At 42.1% G+C, this 21,242-nt stretch overlaps 1 protein-coding gene across 23 annotated transcripts in view; it reads left to right on the forward strand.

Moving 5' to 3' along the window:
* Positions 1 to 10,313: 10,313 nt before the first annotated feature.
* Positions 10,314 to 21,242, forward strand: part of LOC126438125 (putative mediator of RNA polymerase II transcription subunit 26) — an 89,873-nt gene continuing 78,944 nt past the window's right edge. For all 23 annotated transcript variants that reach the window (XM_050090497.1, XM_050090506.1, XM_050090491.1 and 20 more), the window contains exon 1: positions 10,314 to 10,401. In XM_050090497.1, coding sequence (XP_049946454.1) covers positions 10,335 to 10,401 — 67 coding nt within the window. In that variant the 5' untranslated portion in view covers positions 10,314 to 10,334. The remainder of the gene's footprint in view (positions 10,402 to 21,242) is intronic.

Below are 21,242 nucleotides of genomic sequence, written 5' to 3' on the forward strand. Positions count from 1 at the left end.
AACACCGCCAGGCAGAGCTCAAGTGCTACCCTGTGCCAGAATGTCAACACATTTGTCTATGTACTTGTCTGCACGGCTGGCCGGTCATTTCTGCTTGAACATTCGTACACCAACGCCGAGAAGTTGGATATACAACTTTTATGTGGTGGATGTAAACTAAATACGTTAAAAACAGTACAGTGTTATCTAAGGGGATCTTCAGTGTCCGAGGCGCCAGGCAACTGCACGAATTCTTAAATCGTTAGTTCGGACAGCTGCTTGTACGTCGAAAAGAAGACAAGAAAGAGACTGCATTTGACAGAGAACACGAAAAAGCTATTCTGACTGCGACGCAGATGAATCTGCTTAGTGGTAAGGCATATTGTCCTGAATGTGTAATCGGTCAGACGAGTGTCATTCGCATCCTGCATCCACAGGATTTGTGTCATCTATCACTACATCAAGCGCTTGACGACTGTGTGGTGTCACCGCCAGACATCACACTTGCTAGGTGGTAGCTTAAATCGGCCGCGGTCCATTTAGTACATGTCGGACCCGCGTGTCGCCACTGTGTGATCGCAGACCGAGCGCCACCACAAGGCAGGTCTCGAGATACGGAATAGCACTCGCCCCAGTTGTACGACGACTTTGCTAGCGACTACACTGACGAAGCCTTCCTCTCATTTGCCGAGAGACTGTTAGAATAGCCTTCAGCTAAGTCCATGGCTACGACCTAGCAAGGCGCCATTAGCCTTACATAGTTTGATAGTGATCGTATGAAATGTCTCATCAAGAACGTCGTATTCACAACAAGGATAAATAAAAGTTAAGTATTCGAGGAGCTGCATACATTTCTTATTAGCATTCAATACTTATCCTGTTCCAGAATTCACGCCCGTCTGCATTAGATAGCGTGCATTTAGGCCTCCTCTATCTACAAGGTGTTGGCACATTTGCCAACACATCAGATTGTAATTACGAACGTCGTACAGAATTTTGTCGGTTTGCCCTTCACCAACTGAGAGACGAACCTACGAATTCCAACGTGTACTCTTTACCGATGAAGTAACATTTACTGAACACGCTAATGTAAATTTTCATAACAAGCACTACTGCGCAGCCGAAAACCCACACTGGCTCCGTCGGTTGCTACATCAACGGCAGTAGAGCCTAATCGTATAGCGCGGCATCAAAGGAAGTTACAATAAGGGACCTTACTTCATCTCAGGCATTCATATGCACACTTTCTTACATTCTACCGGTGGCGGAATGGTTTGCTTCTACCCGCCACAAATTCCTCTCCTGTGCCAATCTATTCATCTCACAGTTGTACATGCAATCTACCTCCTCAATTATTTGCTGGATAGATTCCAATCTCTGTCTTCGTCTACATTTTTTGCACTCTAGAGCTCCCTCTAGTACCATGGAAGTCATTTCCCCGCGTCATAACAGATCATCCTGTCCCTTCTGTTTGTCAGTGTTATTTACATATTTCTTTCCTCTCCCATTCTGCGCAGAACCTCCTCATTCCTTACCTTATCAGCCCACATAATTTTCAACATTCGTCTTTAGCACCACATGTCAAATGATTCGATTATGTTCCGGTTTTCCCACAGTCCATGTTTCACTACCATACAATACTGTGCTCTAAAACATACATTCCCCGAAATTTCTTCGTGAAATTAATGCCTATGTTTGATTCTAGTAGACTTCTCTTGGCCAGGAATGCCCTTTTTGCAGTTGCTAATCTGTTTCTGATATCCTTCTTATTTTGCCCGTCATGGATTACTTTGCCGCCCAGGTAGTAGAATTCCTTAACTTCGTCTGCCTCGTAGCCATCAATTCTGATGTTAAGTTTTTCACTGTTCTCTTTTCTGCTACTTCTCATTACTGTCGACTTTCTTCGCTTTACTCTCACAAGGGGAGGCCGCCAATTGTGAAATTCAGATTCGATCCATACTGCGCATAATAAAAGCTCATGGCCAGAGGTGTAATGTGGCAAAGCACCAAGATGCACTTCTCAGCCGTTGTCGAGAAAATCGACAGTTAAAAGAAACCGTTGCGGTGAAATACTCTCTACGATTATTGATTTTTCCACAGCGTCGTGGCGCAGCGGTAAGCGCTCGGGTTCGTAATCCGAAAGTCGCCGGATCGAATCTCGCACTATGCAATTTTTTTTTTAGTATTTGTTTTTTGTAATTCAAATGTATATATATATATATATATATATATATATATCCTGGCAATCAGTTGTAACAATTATGCATATAATAAGTTGTTGAAAGTCGTTTGTCGTGGAAAAACTGGCGACTTCGAACATCATTATGTTTTCCGCAAACAAAGTTGTATTTCACAAATGTTATTAATTGTCTTCATAATGTTAACCACGTATAGTTCACGGAAGACGTAGAAACGATATTCCGAAACGAATACGTATAGCGTAAGTCAAAGGTTCGAATTACAATAGACCCCCCACGAACACAAATTCGCTGTGGCAGGTATGAAATATATATATATATATATATATATATATATATATATATATATATATATATATATATATATATATATTTGAATTACAAAAAACAAATACTAAAAAAAAACTTCATGGTGCGAGATTCGATCCGGTGACCCCCGGATTACGAACCCGAGCGCTTACCGCTGCGCCACGACGCTGTGGAAAATCAATAATCGTAGAGAGTATTTCACCGCAACGGTTTCTTTTAACTGTCGATTTTCTCGACAACGGCTGAGAAGTGCATCTTGGTGCTTTGCCACATTACACCTCTGGCCATGAGCTTTTATTATGCGCAGTATGAATCCAGTCTGAATTTCACAATTGGCGGCCTCCCCTTGTCAGTCCATATTCTGTACTTATAACACTGTTAATTCCATTCAGAAGATCATGCAATTCTTCTTCACTTTCACTCAGGATAGCAATGTCATCAGCGAATCGTATCATTGATATCCTTTCACCTTGGATTTTAATTTACTCCTGAACCTTTCTTTTATTTCCATCAGTGCTTCTTCGATGCGCAGATCGAACAATAGAGGCGAAAGACTACATCCCTGTCTTACAACCTTTTTAACCGATCCATTCGTTCTTGGTCGTCCACACTTATTATTCCCTCTTCGCTCTTATAAATATTCTATATTATCTATCTCTCCCTGTAGCTTACTCCTATTTTTCTTAGAATTTCGAGCATCTTGCACCATTTTACACTGTCGAACGCTTTTTCCAGGTCGACAAATCCCATGAACGTAGAGATACCGCGTCATTTTACACTGTCGAACGCTTTTTCCAGGTCGACAAATCCCATGGACGTACAGGTACCGCTGGATATTCGACTGTGTATGTGGCTGCAACTCGACGGTTGTCCAGGTAACTGCTCCCATGTTGCGACGCAAAAACTGAAAAGGAACTTTCCTGGAAGTTGGTGAGCACGAAATTCTGTTGTCAAATAGCCTGATAGATCCCCTGTTTTGACTCTTCTCTATTTATTTCTTTGGGGATCACTCAAAGATGCTGTTTATGACGATGCCCCAACTATACCAGAGGATATGTGTCGTCGAACCGCCAATGCATGCTTTACCATATCATCCACTGTAATTACAACTGTTCAGCGTTCTTTCGCACGGTGATTGTGGATGTGCCTTTCAGTCCATCGTCAACAGTTTGACCATATGCGTAAATAAAGGATAAAGCTTTTTTTTGGAAGACAAAGTTTATGTTAAGTGATTTGGGTGGTTACCAAATCATTATTGCCGCGCGGGATTAGCCGAGCGGTCTGAGGCGCTGAAGTCATGGACTGTGTTGCTGGTCCCGGCGGAGGTTCGAGTCCTCCCTCGGGCATGGGTGTGTGTGATTGTCCTTAGGATATTTTAGGTTAAGTAGTGTGTAAGCTTAGGGACTGATGACCTTAGCAGTTAAGTCCTGTAAGATTTCACACACATTTGAACATTTGAACAAATCATTATTAGTAAATTGTTTATTTCATTTACGTGTGTACGAAATTGCATCGCAGTGTCAAATAAGTCGACAGTGTGTATTGCGCGTAGCTGGTAACACTACATTACACTTTTACGTTCAGTATGAAACGGTGGTGTGTTGAAGATATTTTACAACTTAGACATCGTACTTGCTTGGCGGCCAAACGAAGTATTGAAACACATTAAATGTATTCGCTGTTGCGAATATGGACAACCATCAGCTGTATATTGGAATGACGACTGAAAATTTATGCCGGACCGGGTCTCGAACCTGGATTTCCACCTTATCTGGTGCGGTCGCCTTAACATTTGGCTATCCGAGCATGACTCAGAGCCAAACCCAAATTTTCATATGTTGTAAACCATGTGCCTACAACTTGTACTCATACATCTGTTATGTATATTATCGTACAGAGTAGACATTTACTTGATAGTCGCTTGCCCAATTTCGGCGTATAAATACGATATTGCAGTGCGTGCGTTATTCCGAATTACTATGGAAGATTCCTTTGGACATTCATGCACGCCCGAAGCAACTTTGCATCGTAATTAGGAATAACACAGGCACTGCAATAAGCCATGGTAAATATTGTAGTATTGAAACTGTTAGTCGGTAGTGACAGGTAGTTAACATTTCACGATCTCGTGAAGCGGCGGGATTGGGAGGGGTGTAGATTTTGATTTTAGGAAGATTCGGGTATTCACAATGTTGTTGGCTATAATACTACTAGGGACACTCAATACTGGTATTCAGAGCTCCCCTATATTATTTTATGCTTTCCCATTTTAGCAATACATTTTTTACGTATTGTTGTGTACATAGTTCCGCGTAGTCAGCGCATACACAACTTTCCCAATAGAGCGCGCCCCGTTAAGCACAACAGCGCAGGCGCAGCGCTTGTCCGTCTCCGCACTACATGATGGCGCTGTCTTTGAGACGGACCAAATTCTGCTTCGATCTGCGGGGATCTGCGTATTAATATGTCATGCAGCCAATGAGATTGCTGCTACCGTAGAACATTTTCTCCTCGCGGATCGCACTCGCGCAGTGATACCTGAACGCTCGAGGTATTATAACGAGTGTACAGACCTCCGATTAGTCAGTCTGCATTAGTCTGCATCAGTCTATAGTCAAGTTTCAGTCTGCGCCTAATAAGATTATCATATTCCTGTACATAGCCATGAAGAGAAATGTATAGACACTTTGTCAAGTATCAGAGATATGTGAGAATAAGATCAACGTACCAAGACCAAAGGAACTTCAGATTGTCAATTGTAAACAGCATCCAGAATCAAGTTACGTAATATCTATGATTTTTATTATTCTAATAGATGTGTGTGAAAATTAATCAAGTTCTGTTTAAAGTTGGTCACCGTCAATCTGCTACTCTAAGCGTGCAAGTGGCATTTCTATCGTCTGACCTAACGGCAGAAGATAAACACGCCACGATAAGACCACGAGACATTTTGCTGACACTCGCCTACTTCGTTAGAGCGACAAGTCAAATAATCTGATGGTGTGTGTACCGAAGGTCTTACAGTACGCACGCCACACATATATTAGTTTCAAATTTTTAGTCATCCTAATTATTCTCGCCATTAACGTAATTTAAATTGTACTTGATACTCTATATTACAATTCCTTTGTTTATACCTGTACTATGCTGATGCTTTCCAGATCTGAGGACGGTAACTCTGATTTACCTAAACCGGCTATTGAGAATAAAGGTTATTATTAGAGATTTTGACAAAGAAGTTTATCTTCTCTAATCTTTTAATGTGAAAATTTTATCAGCAATTTTTTTAGAACACCAGTCATCTATAATAACTGTTGTGGTTTGTTGCTATGAAAATATTTAGCTGTTGAACATTATCATAGTTCACTGCCTGCAGACGCATCTACCGAGAGCTCCATGCACTAGCCTTAGGGGCCTAGTATGTTTTCATATACAGTGTGATGTGTGCAGCCAGAATATGTACTACACGTCCGGCATATTTACGATGTAAAGCTTCACTGTAGGTCTGATCCCGTTTTGTGTGCACTGACCTGCTCCGCATGCTGTAATAGTTTATTCTGCTGCTTCCTCCTTATTTCCAGTGTGGGTTTTGAATTTGTGGATAAAGTAGACTACATGTTTTTTTTAAAGTACCTTTCGATTATCTTCTCTTTTACTCTATTTCATATGACACCATGCATTGTTTTTAAGGCTTTGACAAGGGACCTTTACCTGCTGGAATATTTTATGCGCTGTATCCCATGTGCCCACTGCTACCAAATAACAGTAAGTTGTTTTGTATTTTCTTGGTAATCCAGTATCACTAAATAATGTCACAGCACTATTATGAAATTTTATTTCTTCCATAGATCAATCCGAAGAAACCTAAATAAAGGTGTGTGGATATTACGAGTCGTAGATCGATAATAACACATTTTTTGCAGTCGAATGAACATTTATTTAAACACTGAACAAGCTGAATACAGTATGGCTGTACGAACATAGGGCGCAGAGAGAGCTACAAAGAAGCAGAGTAAAAGATCATCAGGTACAAAGACATGGCGCTTCACCCCAGAGGCGCCACAGGTGAAATGCTCATTGGGAAATAATAATACTTACTTACTAACTTACTTACTTATACTGGCCGTATAAACCACAGCCGGTCCTTGGCCTCACTCAGTCCAGCCTTCCACATTTTTCCTGTCATCTGCATCTTCATCTCCCAGACCTAGTATCTGCATATCTCCCATGGAATTATCCCTCCATCTCTTTCCTTCAGCTTCTCCATCCATTACAGCCTTCATTACCATGTTCCCCCTCCCCCCTCTCCTTCTCACATGTCCATACCATCTTAGTCTCTTAATTTTCACACTCTCTACGATGTCAGGTAGTGTGTCTAATTGTCTGAGTTCTCTTTTTTTCCTTATTCTCCACTGTTCATTCCATATATTTTTCTGTACTTTATTTTCAAAAGTGATGAGTTTTTTCTCTTTCTTTGTCAGGGTCCATGTCTCACTTGCATAGCACACTATTGACTTGATGATGGTCTGATATATTCTTATTATTGCCTGCCTAGATGGTAACTTCTATCTTATGATGCTGTGCATAGCTCCTAGACATCTTCGCCCAGCTTGAATTCTTGTTACTATCTCTTGTTCTATCAGGTTTTTTTGGTTGATGTTGACACTGAGGTACGTGAATGTGTCTGTCTCTGTATTGTTAGATTCCCGATTTTTAGATGGTTTGATCCCAAATGAGCTCTTCTTCCTACTACCAGGAACTTTGTTATACTTTCATTTATACTTAGACCTAGTTTCTTTGCTTCTTTCATTAGCACAGTCCCCATTTTCTCCAGTTCTTACATGTTATTTCCTATCAGCACAATATCATCCGCAAAAGCCAGGACATTTCTCTTTTCTTGCTATGGTGTCTCCTTCACTTTCTCATGTTACTCTCCTCAGAGTGTTTCTGAGGGCCATATTGAACAGGGTTGGTGATATAATATCTCCCTCCCTCACTTCTGCTTTTACTTCAAATGCTTCTGAGAACTCCCCCGGTACTTTCACTCTACACTTAGATTCCATCACACACATCTGAGTTAGCTTTACCAGCTTGTCAGGTATCCCATGCTCTGCCATTATCCTCCACATTTCTTCTCTTACTATACTGCCAGATGCTTTGTTGAAATCTATAAACAGGCCAAAGGTACCATTATTGTGCTCCCAGTTCTTACCTACAATTTGTCTTAATGTGAATATTTGGCAGATTGTTGATTTAGCTTTTCTGAATCCTCCTTGTGCTGTGTCTAATATTTCCTCAATGTATGGGTTGAGCCTGTTCAGTATAATTCGTGACATTAGTTTAGAGCATGCAGTTCTGTGTCAGCATTTTGTCTCCTTTCTTGTATATGGGACATACAGCAGCAGTTTTCCATTCCTCCAGCATTACTTCTTTTCTCCATACCTCTTTTATCAGTTTGGCTAACTATTCATATAGCTTCTCTCCCCCTTCTTTGATGAGCTCTGCTGATGTCATGAATGCCAAGGGCCTTTCCATTTTTTGGTCTTTATATTGTCTCCTTCACCTCCATCACAGTTGGTTCTTTGATTAATGGTTGTAATTCTGATTGTTTTCTGCCATGTTTTTATTGTTGTAGATATCTACCGGGTTGTTCAGCAGTTCTTTGAAGTATTTCCTCCAGTTCTCTAAATTTCCTTCATTCATAGTGATCAGTTTTCCATTGTCGTCCTTCATTATCACAGCCTTAGAGCTCTGTACTCTTTTCTATAGCTATTCATTGTCCTGGAAAACTGTTTACTATTGTTCTGGTTATAGTCCTCCTCATACTTCTCTACCTGTTTATATATGAGTGCTCTTTTCTCTCGCCTTATTATACTCTTCATTTTTCTTGTGGCTTTCCTGTATGTTGTTTCGTCTTCATGGTTGTTATTGTTCATCATTGCCTGTCTGGCTTTCTTCCTGTCCTGTACTGCTTTTCTACATGTTTCATTGGACCATGATTTTTCGCTTTATATTGCTATTATTATCAACTCCTAGTAGCTCATACGCTGTCTCCCTCATAACTGTTGTCATCTTCTTCCATTTTGTGTTGATATCTTCATCTTCTTTTCTGTTGTTGTCATTCTCTAATTCAGCGAATCTATTTTTAAGTTTAATCTTAACCGGTTTATTCACCTCCTCCTCTTTTAGCCTACTCACATCTACACTTTGGGTTCTTTTACCACTGTTGTTCTTACTTGTTGGTTTGGGCAATGATTGTTTCATCTTTATAAGCACAAGAAAATGGTCTGAGCCTATCTCAGCCCCTCTCGTTGTCCTAACATCTGTTATTGCCTTTTTATGCGTTTTCTCTATCAAATCATGGTCTATTTGGTTCCTACTTAATCCATCTGGTGAGGTCCATGTTGCTTTATGTATTGCTTTATGAGGAAATTATGTACTTGCTATTTTCATGTTTCTAGCTGTGGCGAAGTTGAAAAGCCTTGTACCATTATCATTTGATTCAGTGTGAAGGCTGGACATGCCTATACATGGTTGCCGTTGCTGTTCTTGTCCTATTTTGGCATTTGAGTCTCCCATCACAATTCTGATGTCATACTGTGGTAATCTGGAGTACATCTGATCTGGGGTGTCATAGAATTCGTCTTTTATGTCTCCCTCCTTGCCTACAGTAGGGGCATGGACACTTATTAATGACAAAATTTTGTACATGGCTGCACATTCAGAGATCGTGAATGGTTCCAATTGAAAGAAAACAGCCCTCGGTCACTATTTTTAACGAATTAACCGGGTTTCAACACTGCCAAGAGTGTCTTCCTCAGAATTTAAATCAATGAACGGTCTATAACATGGTCACAGAATTATGACTAAAAACGTATGATACAGAGTATAAGTACAGAATCATCGTGAAAGACTGGCAGTACTTATATGTCCTTTATAAAATAATAAATATGCCAAAAGGGCATTAGTCACAAAGATATTTAAGATAAAAAATTGTGATGGCGAGCCACTAAGGGCTGCTCGTTACTTACGCAGTTACAGGTTGCGAACGGAGTCTGTAAGTAACGAGCAGCCCTTAGTGGCTCGCCATCACAATTTTTTATCTTAAATATCTTTGTGACTAATGCCCTTTTGGCATATTTATTATTTTATAAAGGACATATAAGTACTGCCAGTCTTTCACGATGATTCTGTACTTATACTTGTATCATAATTCTGTGACCATGTTATAGGCCATTCATTGATTTAAATTCTGAGGAAGACACTCTTAGCAGTGTTGAAATCCGGTTAATTCGTTAAAAATAGTGACTGAGGGCTGTTTTCTTTCAATTGTACTTATTAATGAGATGTTTCTATATTTGCCTTTGATTCTGATGTAGCATATTCTTTCATTCACATTTTCTAGTGTCATCACATTGGCCATTATTTTATTCTGAACCGCAAAGCCTGTCCCAAATATGTGGTGACTATGTTTCTTTCCGCTGTATATGATCGTATGGGAAATAATAATAATAATATGAATAAATAACACTGCAGCCAAGACTACTTTTTTCTTCGGATCACAAATACCGGTTGCTGTACCAACCCCGTTATGAACTGGAAAAGGGATTAAATGGAAAATGAAGTTACGGATCAGTGAGATGTTTGTCTGTGCTGGTCGTGAGGGTGCAGCAGACAACGACCTGCACGCTGCAGAGGGTTCTGAGGACGGAAAACGCCACAGGTGCGGTAGTCGACCGCGGTGCGCTTCCTCTGGCGGCCAGGGGGCGGAAGCGGTCGCACTGCGCTTCTCCACATAACGGCAGATCCGCCGCGCACGATACCCAGTGTCCTGAGCGAAGCGACGCCATGAGGACAGTGGTTCTGCTGTGCGCCGCCGCGGCGCTGCTGTCGCTACCGGCGCAAGTGAACTCTGGTAAGGCGACATCGCCGCTACCGCACTCGCGGTTTCCCTGAGTCTGAGACTCAGGTGCCAACTTGTGGAATTCCTATTCCCAAAACTTGGCTCTGAGTTGTCGAAATCCCTTCTGCTGCCAGTGTTCCACGGGTGTTTAAATGTTATTTTAATAATTTTAGTTATTTATTGGAATCAATCTGAAATTATCATCACATCGTAAATAGCCCAGTTTAAAAACTTTTACATGTCCTTCGTTTTCCAATAGCAGTTGCAGAATTTTTACAGTATAACAAGTTACGATCTCCCTGGGTATCTAGTCTTACTGTAAAAGTTCTGGAACTGGCACTGAAAAGTGAAAGATACATAAAAAATTTCAAATATCAATGTAGTTTCTGAATTGTCTCGCGACAAATATGTCGGCTATAGTGACAACTTAGTTTGTTGACGTACGATGTCTGGCTAAACAGTGCCTTTGGATAAATATCGACGAACGTTCCTCCCATAATACCGGGTGATCAAAAAGTCAGTATAAATTTGAAAACTGAATAACCCACGGAATAATGTAGACAGAGAGGTACAAATTCACACACACGCTTGGAATGACATGAGGTTTTGTTAGAACCAAAGAAATACAAAGGTTCAAAAAATGTCCAACAGATGGCGCTTCATCTGATCAGAATAGCAGTAATTAGCATAACAAAGTAAGACAAAGCAAAGATCATGTTCTTTACAGAAAATGCTTAATATGTCCACCATCATTCCTCAACAATAGCTGTAGTCGAGGAAAAATGTTGTGAACAGCACTGTAAAGCATGTCTGGAGATATGGTGAGGCATTGGCGTCGGATGTTGTCTTTCAGCATCCCTAGAGATGTCGGTCGATTACGATACACTTGCTACTTCAGGTAATCTCAAAGCCAATAATCGCACAGACTCAGGTCTGGGGACATGGGAGGCCAAGCGTGACGAAAGTGGCGGCTGAGCACACGATCATCACCAAACGACGCGCGCAAGAGATCTTTCACGCGTCTAGCAATATGGGTGGTTCTAATAAAACCCCATGTCATTCCAAGCATGTGTGTCACTTTTTACCTCTGTATCTACATTATTCTGTGGTTTATTAAGTTTTCAAGTTTATACTGACTTTTTGATCACCCGGCATGTTGGTAATCATGGCACATCTTACGAAGATCCAAGATCTGAACTAGTCAAAAATAAGAAAATCATTCATATAAGAGCTTACGGCAGTCCTAATTTTGTTTTTCTGGTTCAAGAGTTGGTAGGCCCTACGTCGGAATTCTGTTTTACCACCATGACTGAAGAAAACGTGCCGAGCTACCATTTCAACAAAGCAGTGATGTTATAGAAAGGCAATTTTCTCGAGACTGGATGTTAACCCTTCATCCCTGAATTGTTAGATCACTTAATTTTTAAGTTTTATACTTTTCAAGGTAACACATTTAAATTAATAACAGAATTGCGTTAGACTCCTCCAGTGCGAGTACACTTTTAGTGATACACGGAAAGGAATGCGTTTCAAGTCGAACGCAGGCCATTCTGTTCAAGGGGAGTAGTGACAGATTTTCGACATGCTCGACATCTGATTTCTTTTTAAAACGGAAATTGTGGAAAAACTGCAGCACTAACGTGATCTTAGAGACCTAGCAACGCGGTTTTTTTTTCAGAGATTTAGGTACCTGCCATACAGGTGTCCGTATTGCAGTGCGATAAGATTAGAATTGTCTTTTGGAGCTGTTGTTCAAACGGTAGCTACTGTTGTCTGAAGGCAAGCAACTTTAAACGTAACATCTACAATCGACCATATATTTTCCAACACATAATCAAGACGCAAGATACAGTTTAGTATCGGCCTTATAGAGAAATCATGTGCACCTTCCTGCAAATGGCATTTTTCGCATGAGAAGACTACTCAATAAGGTGGCGTTTTCCTTCGAGAACAGTCAATGAGAATGATCGACAAATTCTACAAATAAAAAATAAAAAAAGTAAGAACTGTTTATTTAGGACCTTTTTTTCTGTCGTTACGTAGCTGGTCCTTCCTCCAATATTTAATCCATGTCTGAATCAACTGAAAGGATGTGTAAGGGCGATGAAAAAGTTTCCGTTCTACGGCCGTACAGTTCCAAAGCAGATATGCTGATCAGGCAAAATTTCCGTTTAGCATTGAGGCAATCATCCCATCGAGGTAACAGATTGAGTGAGATACCCGTCTGGCAAAACACCGTTACCTGGTGCGTAAGAAGAACGTAGCTGCCGGTTGCACATCTCCATCCGATAGGAAATGGAGAACCTTCAGTGCCTTTTATAAGGCATTTGCGATGTGGGGACGTTCGCTATGACGAATTTCGGCGCACCTTTCGACAACGGTGGTTTCGACAGACATGCTGGACCATACTCTCTGTTCAGTCACCGATTGGTGTGTACCGACGTTTGTCCTTCGGCAGCCAAGAAAAGAATAGCGTCATGTTGGTACTGCTTGGGCGGATTTGGTAACAACGTCGCCATAGTTCACGTTTGCGTATTTACCGCTCGTACGACCGAAAGTCACGGATGCCACACTAATTGCTTGCCTACATGTAGGCGCTGATAAACCCGTATCTGAGTCGCGCTACGATGCATATACCTGCAGCAACGCCCTCAAACAGTAAATCTTTGATCGCGTCTTATGTTTAGGTTGCATTTACTATGTAATAAAGTCAGTGATCTAGAAGTTTTTTAAAAAGTCTGTATTATCCCTTCGATTCGTGACTGGCTGCCTGTACTGTGATCGCTCAGGAACATTTAGGACGCTCTGAGAACTAAACCACTCAAAAAGTTGTAACGAAATGAATCTGCTACGTCACAACTACGAGATAACCAAAATGCCGGATATTTAGGTGGCCATATGTACATAAAAACCATCGTTCTTCTTAATACAAAACAACTACATTTCACGCGATAACTGCACTGATTCTTTGATGTGTCAAGAAATAGCTTGTAGACCGTCTGTAAAGTAACTTACGAAGGACACAGATTACTAAACTCATTCCAGAACCGTATGTACCACTGTTTTGTAACACTTCTTTTCATATTGAAGCTCTGAAGCACATATTATTAACTGAATGTTGTACCTAGAAGCGAAAATTGTGCTTAAGCAAGACAGCTATACTCTTAAAGGCAATGTTATCTCTATTTACCTGACAAAAACTAACTGACCTTATAAAAATTTGAGTACAAGTGTCCCGACTTCAGGAAGTCGTTTGACACCGTCCCGCAATACCTAAGGGAAAAAAAAAACTAAACTCCATCCGAACAGGCCTTGGAAGGTCCAACGGTTTCGATCGGTCGCCGTGTCATGCTCAGCCCACAGGCGTCACTGGATGCGGATATGGAGGGCATGTGGTCAGCATGAGTTTACGAGGCCGGAGCCGCTCCTTCTCAGTCAAGTAGTTCCTCAGTTTGCCTCTCAAGGGCTGAGTGCACCCCGCTTGCCAACAGCGCTCGGCATTACCGTTTAGTGAAAAAAATACGAGCTTAGTATCCGACGAGGTTTGCGACTGGTTTCAAGACTTCCTTACAGATAGAAATCAACGCGTCGGTTTTGAAGGAAAAAGAATCGACAGATGTAAAGGTAATTTCCGGAGTACCACAAGGAAGTGTGATAGGACCATTACTCTTGTACACGGTATACAAAAATGATGTAGCGCAAAAAGTCGGAAGTTCCTTAAGACTGTTCGCAGATGATACCATTAACTACAGCAAAGTACGAGGGTCATACCAAAAGTAAGGTCTATTTTTTTCATAAGTACATATACCTGTTTATTTGGTTCAAATGGTTCAAATGGCTCTGAGCACTATGGGACTTAACATCTGAGGTCATCAGTCCCCGAGAACTTAGAACTACTTAAACCTAACTAACCTAAGGACATCACAAACGTCCATGCCCGAGGTAGGATTCGAACCTGCGACCGCAGCACTCGCGCGGCTCCAGACTGAAGCGCCTAGATGCGCTCGGCTACACCGTCCGGCGTTTGTTGAACCAGAAGTACCCTCAGTCACATACCGTCAAGTGGACTGCGCATTATTCATGTAGATGTAGATATTTACCGTCACGTCACAACGCACACCGAGTCTAAGGACCACAGTATAGGCCTATAACAAAGACGAATAACTCTGTAGTGTCCGACTATATGACTAGTGGCGAACATCATTAGCGCGCCTCAACATAATGGGAAAAATTGGTAAGCCCTAGGAAACACGATGCTAATACCGTGCAAAACCGTGAGGAAGAGTGCACCGGGTGTTCAGGTAAGCCATATGCACGTCACGGCTTATATCCTTACGGCTACCAAACTGCGTGCCCGTTGATTACTGCGCTTCACTCGCTGCTGTAACTACTGCCAGACGTTTTCCGTGGAATTAAGGTCGGGTGATTAACCGGACCAGCTGACGTGTGACAGGGCGCCAGAGTGGTCGTCAAGTCAGGAACGTCGGCGTGAAGTCCTGTTCACACCGTTGTTGCCATCTTGGAACATGGGAATGTAGCCGATACAGAAAATGTCGAAATAAACATCGTGATTCATGTTTATATTATCCTGAATGGGCGATCCGAGTCGATGCAAAAAATAGCACCAAATAATTAAACAGAGAACCGACTCGTGGAGATAACATCTTGGACCTACTGATAACAAACAGACCCGAAATTTTCGACTCTGTAAGCGCGGAACAGGGAATCAGTGATCATAAGGCCGTTGCAGCATCCATGAATATAGAAGTAAATAGGAATTTTAAAAAAATGGAGGAAGGTGTATCTGTTTAGCAAGAGTAATAGGAGGCAGATTTCAGACTACCTAGCAGATCAAAACGAAAATTTCTGTTCCGACACTGACAATGTTGAGTGTTTATGGAAATGTTCAAGGCAATCGTAGAATGCGTTTTAGACGGGTACGTGCCAAGTAAAACTGTGAGGGACGGGAAAAACACACCGTGGTTCAACAACAAAGTTTGGAAACTACTGCGAAAGCAAAGAGAGCTTCACTCAAAGTTTAAACGCAGCAAAAACCTCTCAGACAAACAGAAGCTAAACGATGTCAAAGTTAGCGTAAGGAGGGCTGTGCGTGAAGCGTTCAGTGAATTCGAAAGTAAAATTCTATGTACCGACTTGACAGAAAATCCTAGGAAGTTCTGGTCTTACGTTAATTCAGTAAGTGGCTCGAAACAGCATATCCAGACACTCCGGGATGATGATGGCATTGAAACAGAGGATGACACGCGTAAAGCTGAAATACTAAACACCTTTTTCCAAAGCTGTTTCACAGAGGAAGACCGCACTGCATTTCCTTCTCTAAATCCTCGCACAAACGAAAAAATGGCTGACATCGAAATAAGTGTCCAAGGAATAGAAAAGCAACTGAAATCACTCAACAGAGGAAATCCCCCTGGTCCTGACTGGATACGAATTCGATTCTACACAGAGTACGTGAAAGAAATTGCCCCCCTTCCAACAGCCGAGTACCGCAAGTTTCTAGAGGAACGGAAGGTTCCAAATGATTGGAAAAGATCACAGGTAGTTCCAGATTTCAAGAGGCGTCGTCGAGCAGATGCGCAAAACTATAGGTCTATACCTATGACATCAGTCTGTTGTGGAATTTTAGAACATGTTTTTTTGCTCGCGTATCATGTTGTTTCTGGAAACCCAGAATCTACTCTGTAGGAATCAACATGGATTCCCGAAACAGCGATTGTGTGAGACCCAACTCGCTTTATCTGTTCATGAGACCCAGAAAATATTAGATACAGGCTCCCAGGTATATGCCATTTTCCTTTACTTCCGGAAGGCGTGCGATACAGTTTCGCATTGTCGCCTGATAAACAAAGTAAGAGCCTACGGAATATCAGACCAGCTGTGTGGCTGGATTGAAGAGTTTTTAGCATACAGAACACAGCATGTTGTTCTCAATGGAGAGACGTCTACAGACGTTAAAGTAACCTCTGGCGTGCCACAGGGGAGTGTTATGGGACCATTGCTTTGCACAATATATATAAATGGCGTAGTAGATAGTGTCGGAAGACCCATGCGGCTTTTCGCGGATGATTCTGTAGTATACAGAGAAGTCGCAGCATCAGAAAATTGCAGCAAAATGCAGGAAGATCTGCAGCTGATAGGCACTTGGTGCAGGGAGTGGCAACTGACTCTTAACATAGATATATGTAATGTATTTCGAATACATAGAAAGAAGGATCCTATATTGTATGATTATACGATAGCGGAACAAACACTAGCAGCAGTTACTTCTGTAAAATAACTAGGAGTATGCGTACGGAACGATTTGGAGTGGAATGATCATATAAAATTAATTGTTGGTAAGGCGGGTGTCAGGTTGAGATTCATTGGAAGAGTTCTTAGAAAATGTAGTCCATCAACAAAGGAGGTGGCTTACAAAACACTTGTTCGACCTGCACTTGAGTATTGCTCATCAGTGTGGGATCCGTACCAGATCGGGTTGACAGAGAAGATAGAGAGGAACCAAACAAGAGCGGCGCGTTTCGTCACAGGGTTATTTGGTAAGCGTGATAGCGTTATGGAGATGTTTAGCAAACTCAAGTGGCAGACTCTGCAAGAGAGACGCTCTGCATCGCGGTGTAGCTTGCTGCCCAGGTTTCGAGAGGGTGCGTTTCTGGATAAGGTACCGAATATACTGCTACCCCCTACTTATACCTCCCGAGGAGATCACGAATGTAAAATTATATAGAGATTAGAGCGCGCACGGAGGCTTTCAGACAGTCGTTCTTCCCGCGAACCATACGCGATTGGAACAGGAATGGGAGGTAATGACAGTGACACGTAAAGTGCCCTCCGCCACACACACCGTTGGGTGGCTTGCGGAGTATAAATGTAGATGTAGATCACGGAACTACCTCCGGTCTGAAATAAACATGCAACTTAATCCGTGTGGAACACCTCGTTGGAAAGTCTTTGCACTAGATTCTTTGCATCGCTTTGAAAATAGAGAAAATGGCAACTCGACGAACAACTTTACACGCTTCTACTCAGCTATCGTCCAGCATCTGTGCTGTTTGGCCTATTCTCCAACTGTGCTAGCTATCCGATATCAGAGCGCCACTACCTGCAGTTCCTTTAGCAATGTTCGTTCAGAATCTGGCAGAGACGTACCAGCATTCTCTGCCACTAGCATCTGCACGTCAACAAATCGGGTAATGTCTTTCAGTCTGTGGTCCTGGGCACGTCAAAATACGGCAGTTCCTTTCTGTGTTACATCGTCGTCGACCCATATTACAGATTCCATGCAACCGAGTGGACATACTGCTGAATAATTTCCATGACTTACGGCAGCTGTGCAGTGTCACATGACCCCAATGTGACCTGTTCTGCTCCGCATATAGTGCTCCAAAGTGACCAGTGTGCACTTTTTAGAGAGTGACGACATTTTGTTCGGGGCACTTATTTTCGAGTAACACCAAGAAGCGATATGAAATGAGACTAACACATGAAATATCTGATGAGTAACGTGAATGGAATATTTAGATTTAAATGATAATTAGTTGAAACCCTCAGCTGCCGACAGGTGTTGTTGATATACCTCGATGGGGCAGCTGAAAATGTGTGCCCCGACCGGAACTCGAACCCGGGATCTCCTGCTTACATGGCACATGCTCTGTCCATCGGAGCCACCGAGGACACAGATGAATAACGCGACTGCAGGGACTTATCCCTTGCACGCTTCCCGTGAGACCCACATTCCCAACTGTCCACTATCTACATACGTAATGTACCTAATAGATATTTGCCCATCCACTCATTACTCGCTCACACTAAGGTCACGATTCCCGTAAGAGTTCGGGCAACTTGTGCGCATTCGCACAGACGAAGATCAATGGCTGGGAAGCCTTTAACTATATATATGAAGATAGTAACTGTTCTCGAAAGAACAAGGTAAGAAGGTATAGCAACAACACCCGTCGGCAGCTGAGGGTTTCAAGTAATTATCATTTATTGTAGAGAAGCTGCACAGTCATCAATGGTATCTGTCCTTTCGAGAACAGTTACTATCTTCATATATTTATATTTGTTGCAAGGGTTTTGGAGAAGTACGTTTCGTAAACCAGACCAAAGGCAAGGTGCTAATGTGAACAATCTGTAGGACTGTGTCTGTGCTTTGAGTCTTTACCAAGAACGCATGGCAACAGACAGTGGAGGGAATTAAACAAGTGGTGCTAAGACAGTAATAGTTTACAATAGCTTAATCGAAAGCGTAACAGAGGAGGTTGGCGAACTTAGGAAAGCCAGGAAAGAAACCGAGCCGGCCGGAGTGGCCGTGCGGTTCTAGGCGCTACAGTCTGGAGCCGAGCGACCGCTCCGGTCGCAGGTTCGAATCCTGCCTCGGGCATGGATGTGTGTAATGTCCTTAGGTTAGTTAGGTTTAATTAGTTCTAAGTTCTAGGCGACTGATGACCTCAGAAGTTAAGTCGCATAGTGCTCAGAGCCAAAGAAACCGACATAGTTCCCTAGAAACCATACTGCCAAAATTTAGAGATCCGGTACTCGTGCAAGACTCACAAACAACCTCTTGAGTGCGAGGTTGCAAGTTCAACCTTCAGTAAAACTCATCTGAAAGTATCGTGTTAACAATTATGACAGCAAAATATTAGCAGGTAATGACTCACCATGTGCAGAAAATGAGTGTCCAGGAGGTGCAGAGATCAATTTTCTATGGAATGTATGTATTACACTTCACAAAACGGACATCACCGACATTCAAGAAACGTTCAAAACAAATTGTCAGCTTGTACTATGAACACCGAATGAAAAATTGCGCCGGCCGGTGTGGCCGAGCGGTTCTAGGCGCTTCAGTCGGGAGCCGCGCGACCACTGCGGTCGCAGGTTCGAATCCTGCCTCGGGCCTGGATGAGTGTGATGTCCTTATGTTAGTCAGGTTTAAGTAGTTCTAAGTTCTGGGGGACTGATGACCACAGATGTTAAGTCCCATAATTCTCAGAGCCATTTGAACCATTATTGAAAAATTGCACGCCAAAGTGATCACAAAGATCGTAAGCATCAAGATCGAAGGCGATCTCCTTGGTTCATCTAGGTATTCACTCTTAAAGAACACACGTAGAATCATGTTGGTGTGCCGTGCTGATGAGAACTGATGGAATGTGATGGCACTCTTTCGTGGAGCTTATAGTGGTTATCCTTTAAGGCGTAGCAGCAGATAGTGCAACGATATGTTTTACAGGTACGGAAAAAGAACAAACATTCAGAGACTGAATTCGTCGAGTGGTTCATAAACTGCAATGTTTTCTCTAAAGGAGTACGACTTTTATAAGCACACCAAGAATCAAGCAAAACTAAGTTATTTTGGCCAGCTGTTGGCTTGAAGCAGTGCTCGTACCGCAGCTGTAGTTCTATTACGCGTATTTGCCCAGTCTTGCCTGCTGTGACGTAAATATTCTCTACTGGCCTTGCAAGATCACGCACACGAGAAAGAGTCGTAGGGAGCGCAACAGCCGGCCGCTGAGGCCGAGCGGTTCTAGGCGCTTCAGTCTGGAACGGCGCTGATGCTACGGTCGCAGGTTCGAATCCTGCCACAGGCATGGATGTGTGTGATGTCCTTAGGTTAGTTGGGTTTTAGTAGTTCTAAGTCTTGGGGACTGATGACCTCAGATGTTAAGTTCCATAGTGCTTAGAGCCATTTGAACTATTTTTGGAGCGCAACACCTCCAACTTTTCACAGCAATATGAATAACGTTCCAACCATTTCACCACCTATATTAACAATCGGGATAATTATATATGAATGTGTTAAGGCATCGATGTTAGCTGATCTGATCCAACTCTCTTGGTGCCTCTAATTTCCAGGGTTCCTTTCACATGCGTTTCCTCTCCAAATTCTGATTGTTACGTGTTAAAACCAAATTCCTTACTGAACGATCGGATAAGTTCGTTTATCTCGTTACGAATTTTCTGGCCGATTCCGCTGTTTGTTGCGCATCGTAAAGTTGACATTTCGTTTGTAATTTCGTTACCTTGTGCTTCCGATTGTGTTGCGCTGTTTGAAGCTATGCAAACATCCAATGCTTCCCTTGAAATCACTGTAATCTATACCGCTCAAAATTTGATGTGCTTATCGTAGTAGACCATTATCATGCAGATCCAGTAAATTGTACGGAGCTTCCTTCAAACGTACAAACACCAGTTTCTGTAACAAGTGCGCCTTGTCCTCCTTTGAATACCCATAGTTTTTCTTATGCACTACACGGTATATTGCTGCGGACTTATTCGCAGTCATCAGCAGTTAAGTCCCATAGTGCTCAGAGCCATTGTTTTGTGCTCACCATAGGATACATCCAGGCCCATCCCTGTTCCCATTAGCAGCCAAAATGCTGCCACAATAGTATGTCTCGCTGAGTACCATGGGAATAAAATGCAGCGTGTATGGATGCGTACAACGATACATAAACAATCATTTTACCTTCCCTAAGTATACGGACGGAACAGGGCAGAAAACGACTTATTTTAGTACAATGTACTCTGCACCACACACTGTAGAGTGGAGAGGGAAGCACTCATACTGATGTAGATTTTACAGACTAAAGTACATAAAAACGTATCAGAAACATCAGGATAATGACGAAGACTGTAACAGAATTTGCAAACAGTAGACTGAAACAATAAATATCTCAATGTAATAATGATTTAGAAAATAAGTAGAGTCAAGACAAGAGACAAAGTAAGTAAAAGACGGATCAAATTCTGATAAAAGTAAACTGAAATACGAGAGTAAGTCAAATGAAAATCTTAAATTTGTAATAAATCGAAATTTCGCGCCGTTATCCTGT

Source organism: Schistocerca serialis, unplaced genomic scaffold (genome assembly GCF_023864345.2).
Source record: "Schistocerca serialis cubense isolate TAMUIC-IGC-003099 unplaced genomic scaffold, iqSchSeri2.2 HiC_scaffold_1260, whole genome shotgun sequence".
Lineage (NCBI taxonomy): Eukaryota > Metazoa > Arthropoda > Insecta > Orthoptera > Acrididae > Schistocerca > Schistocerca serialis.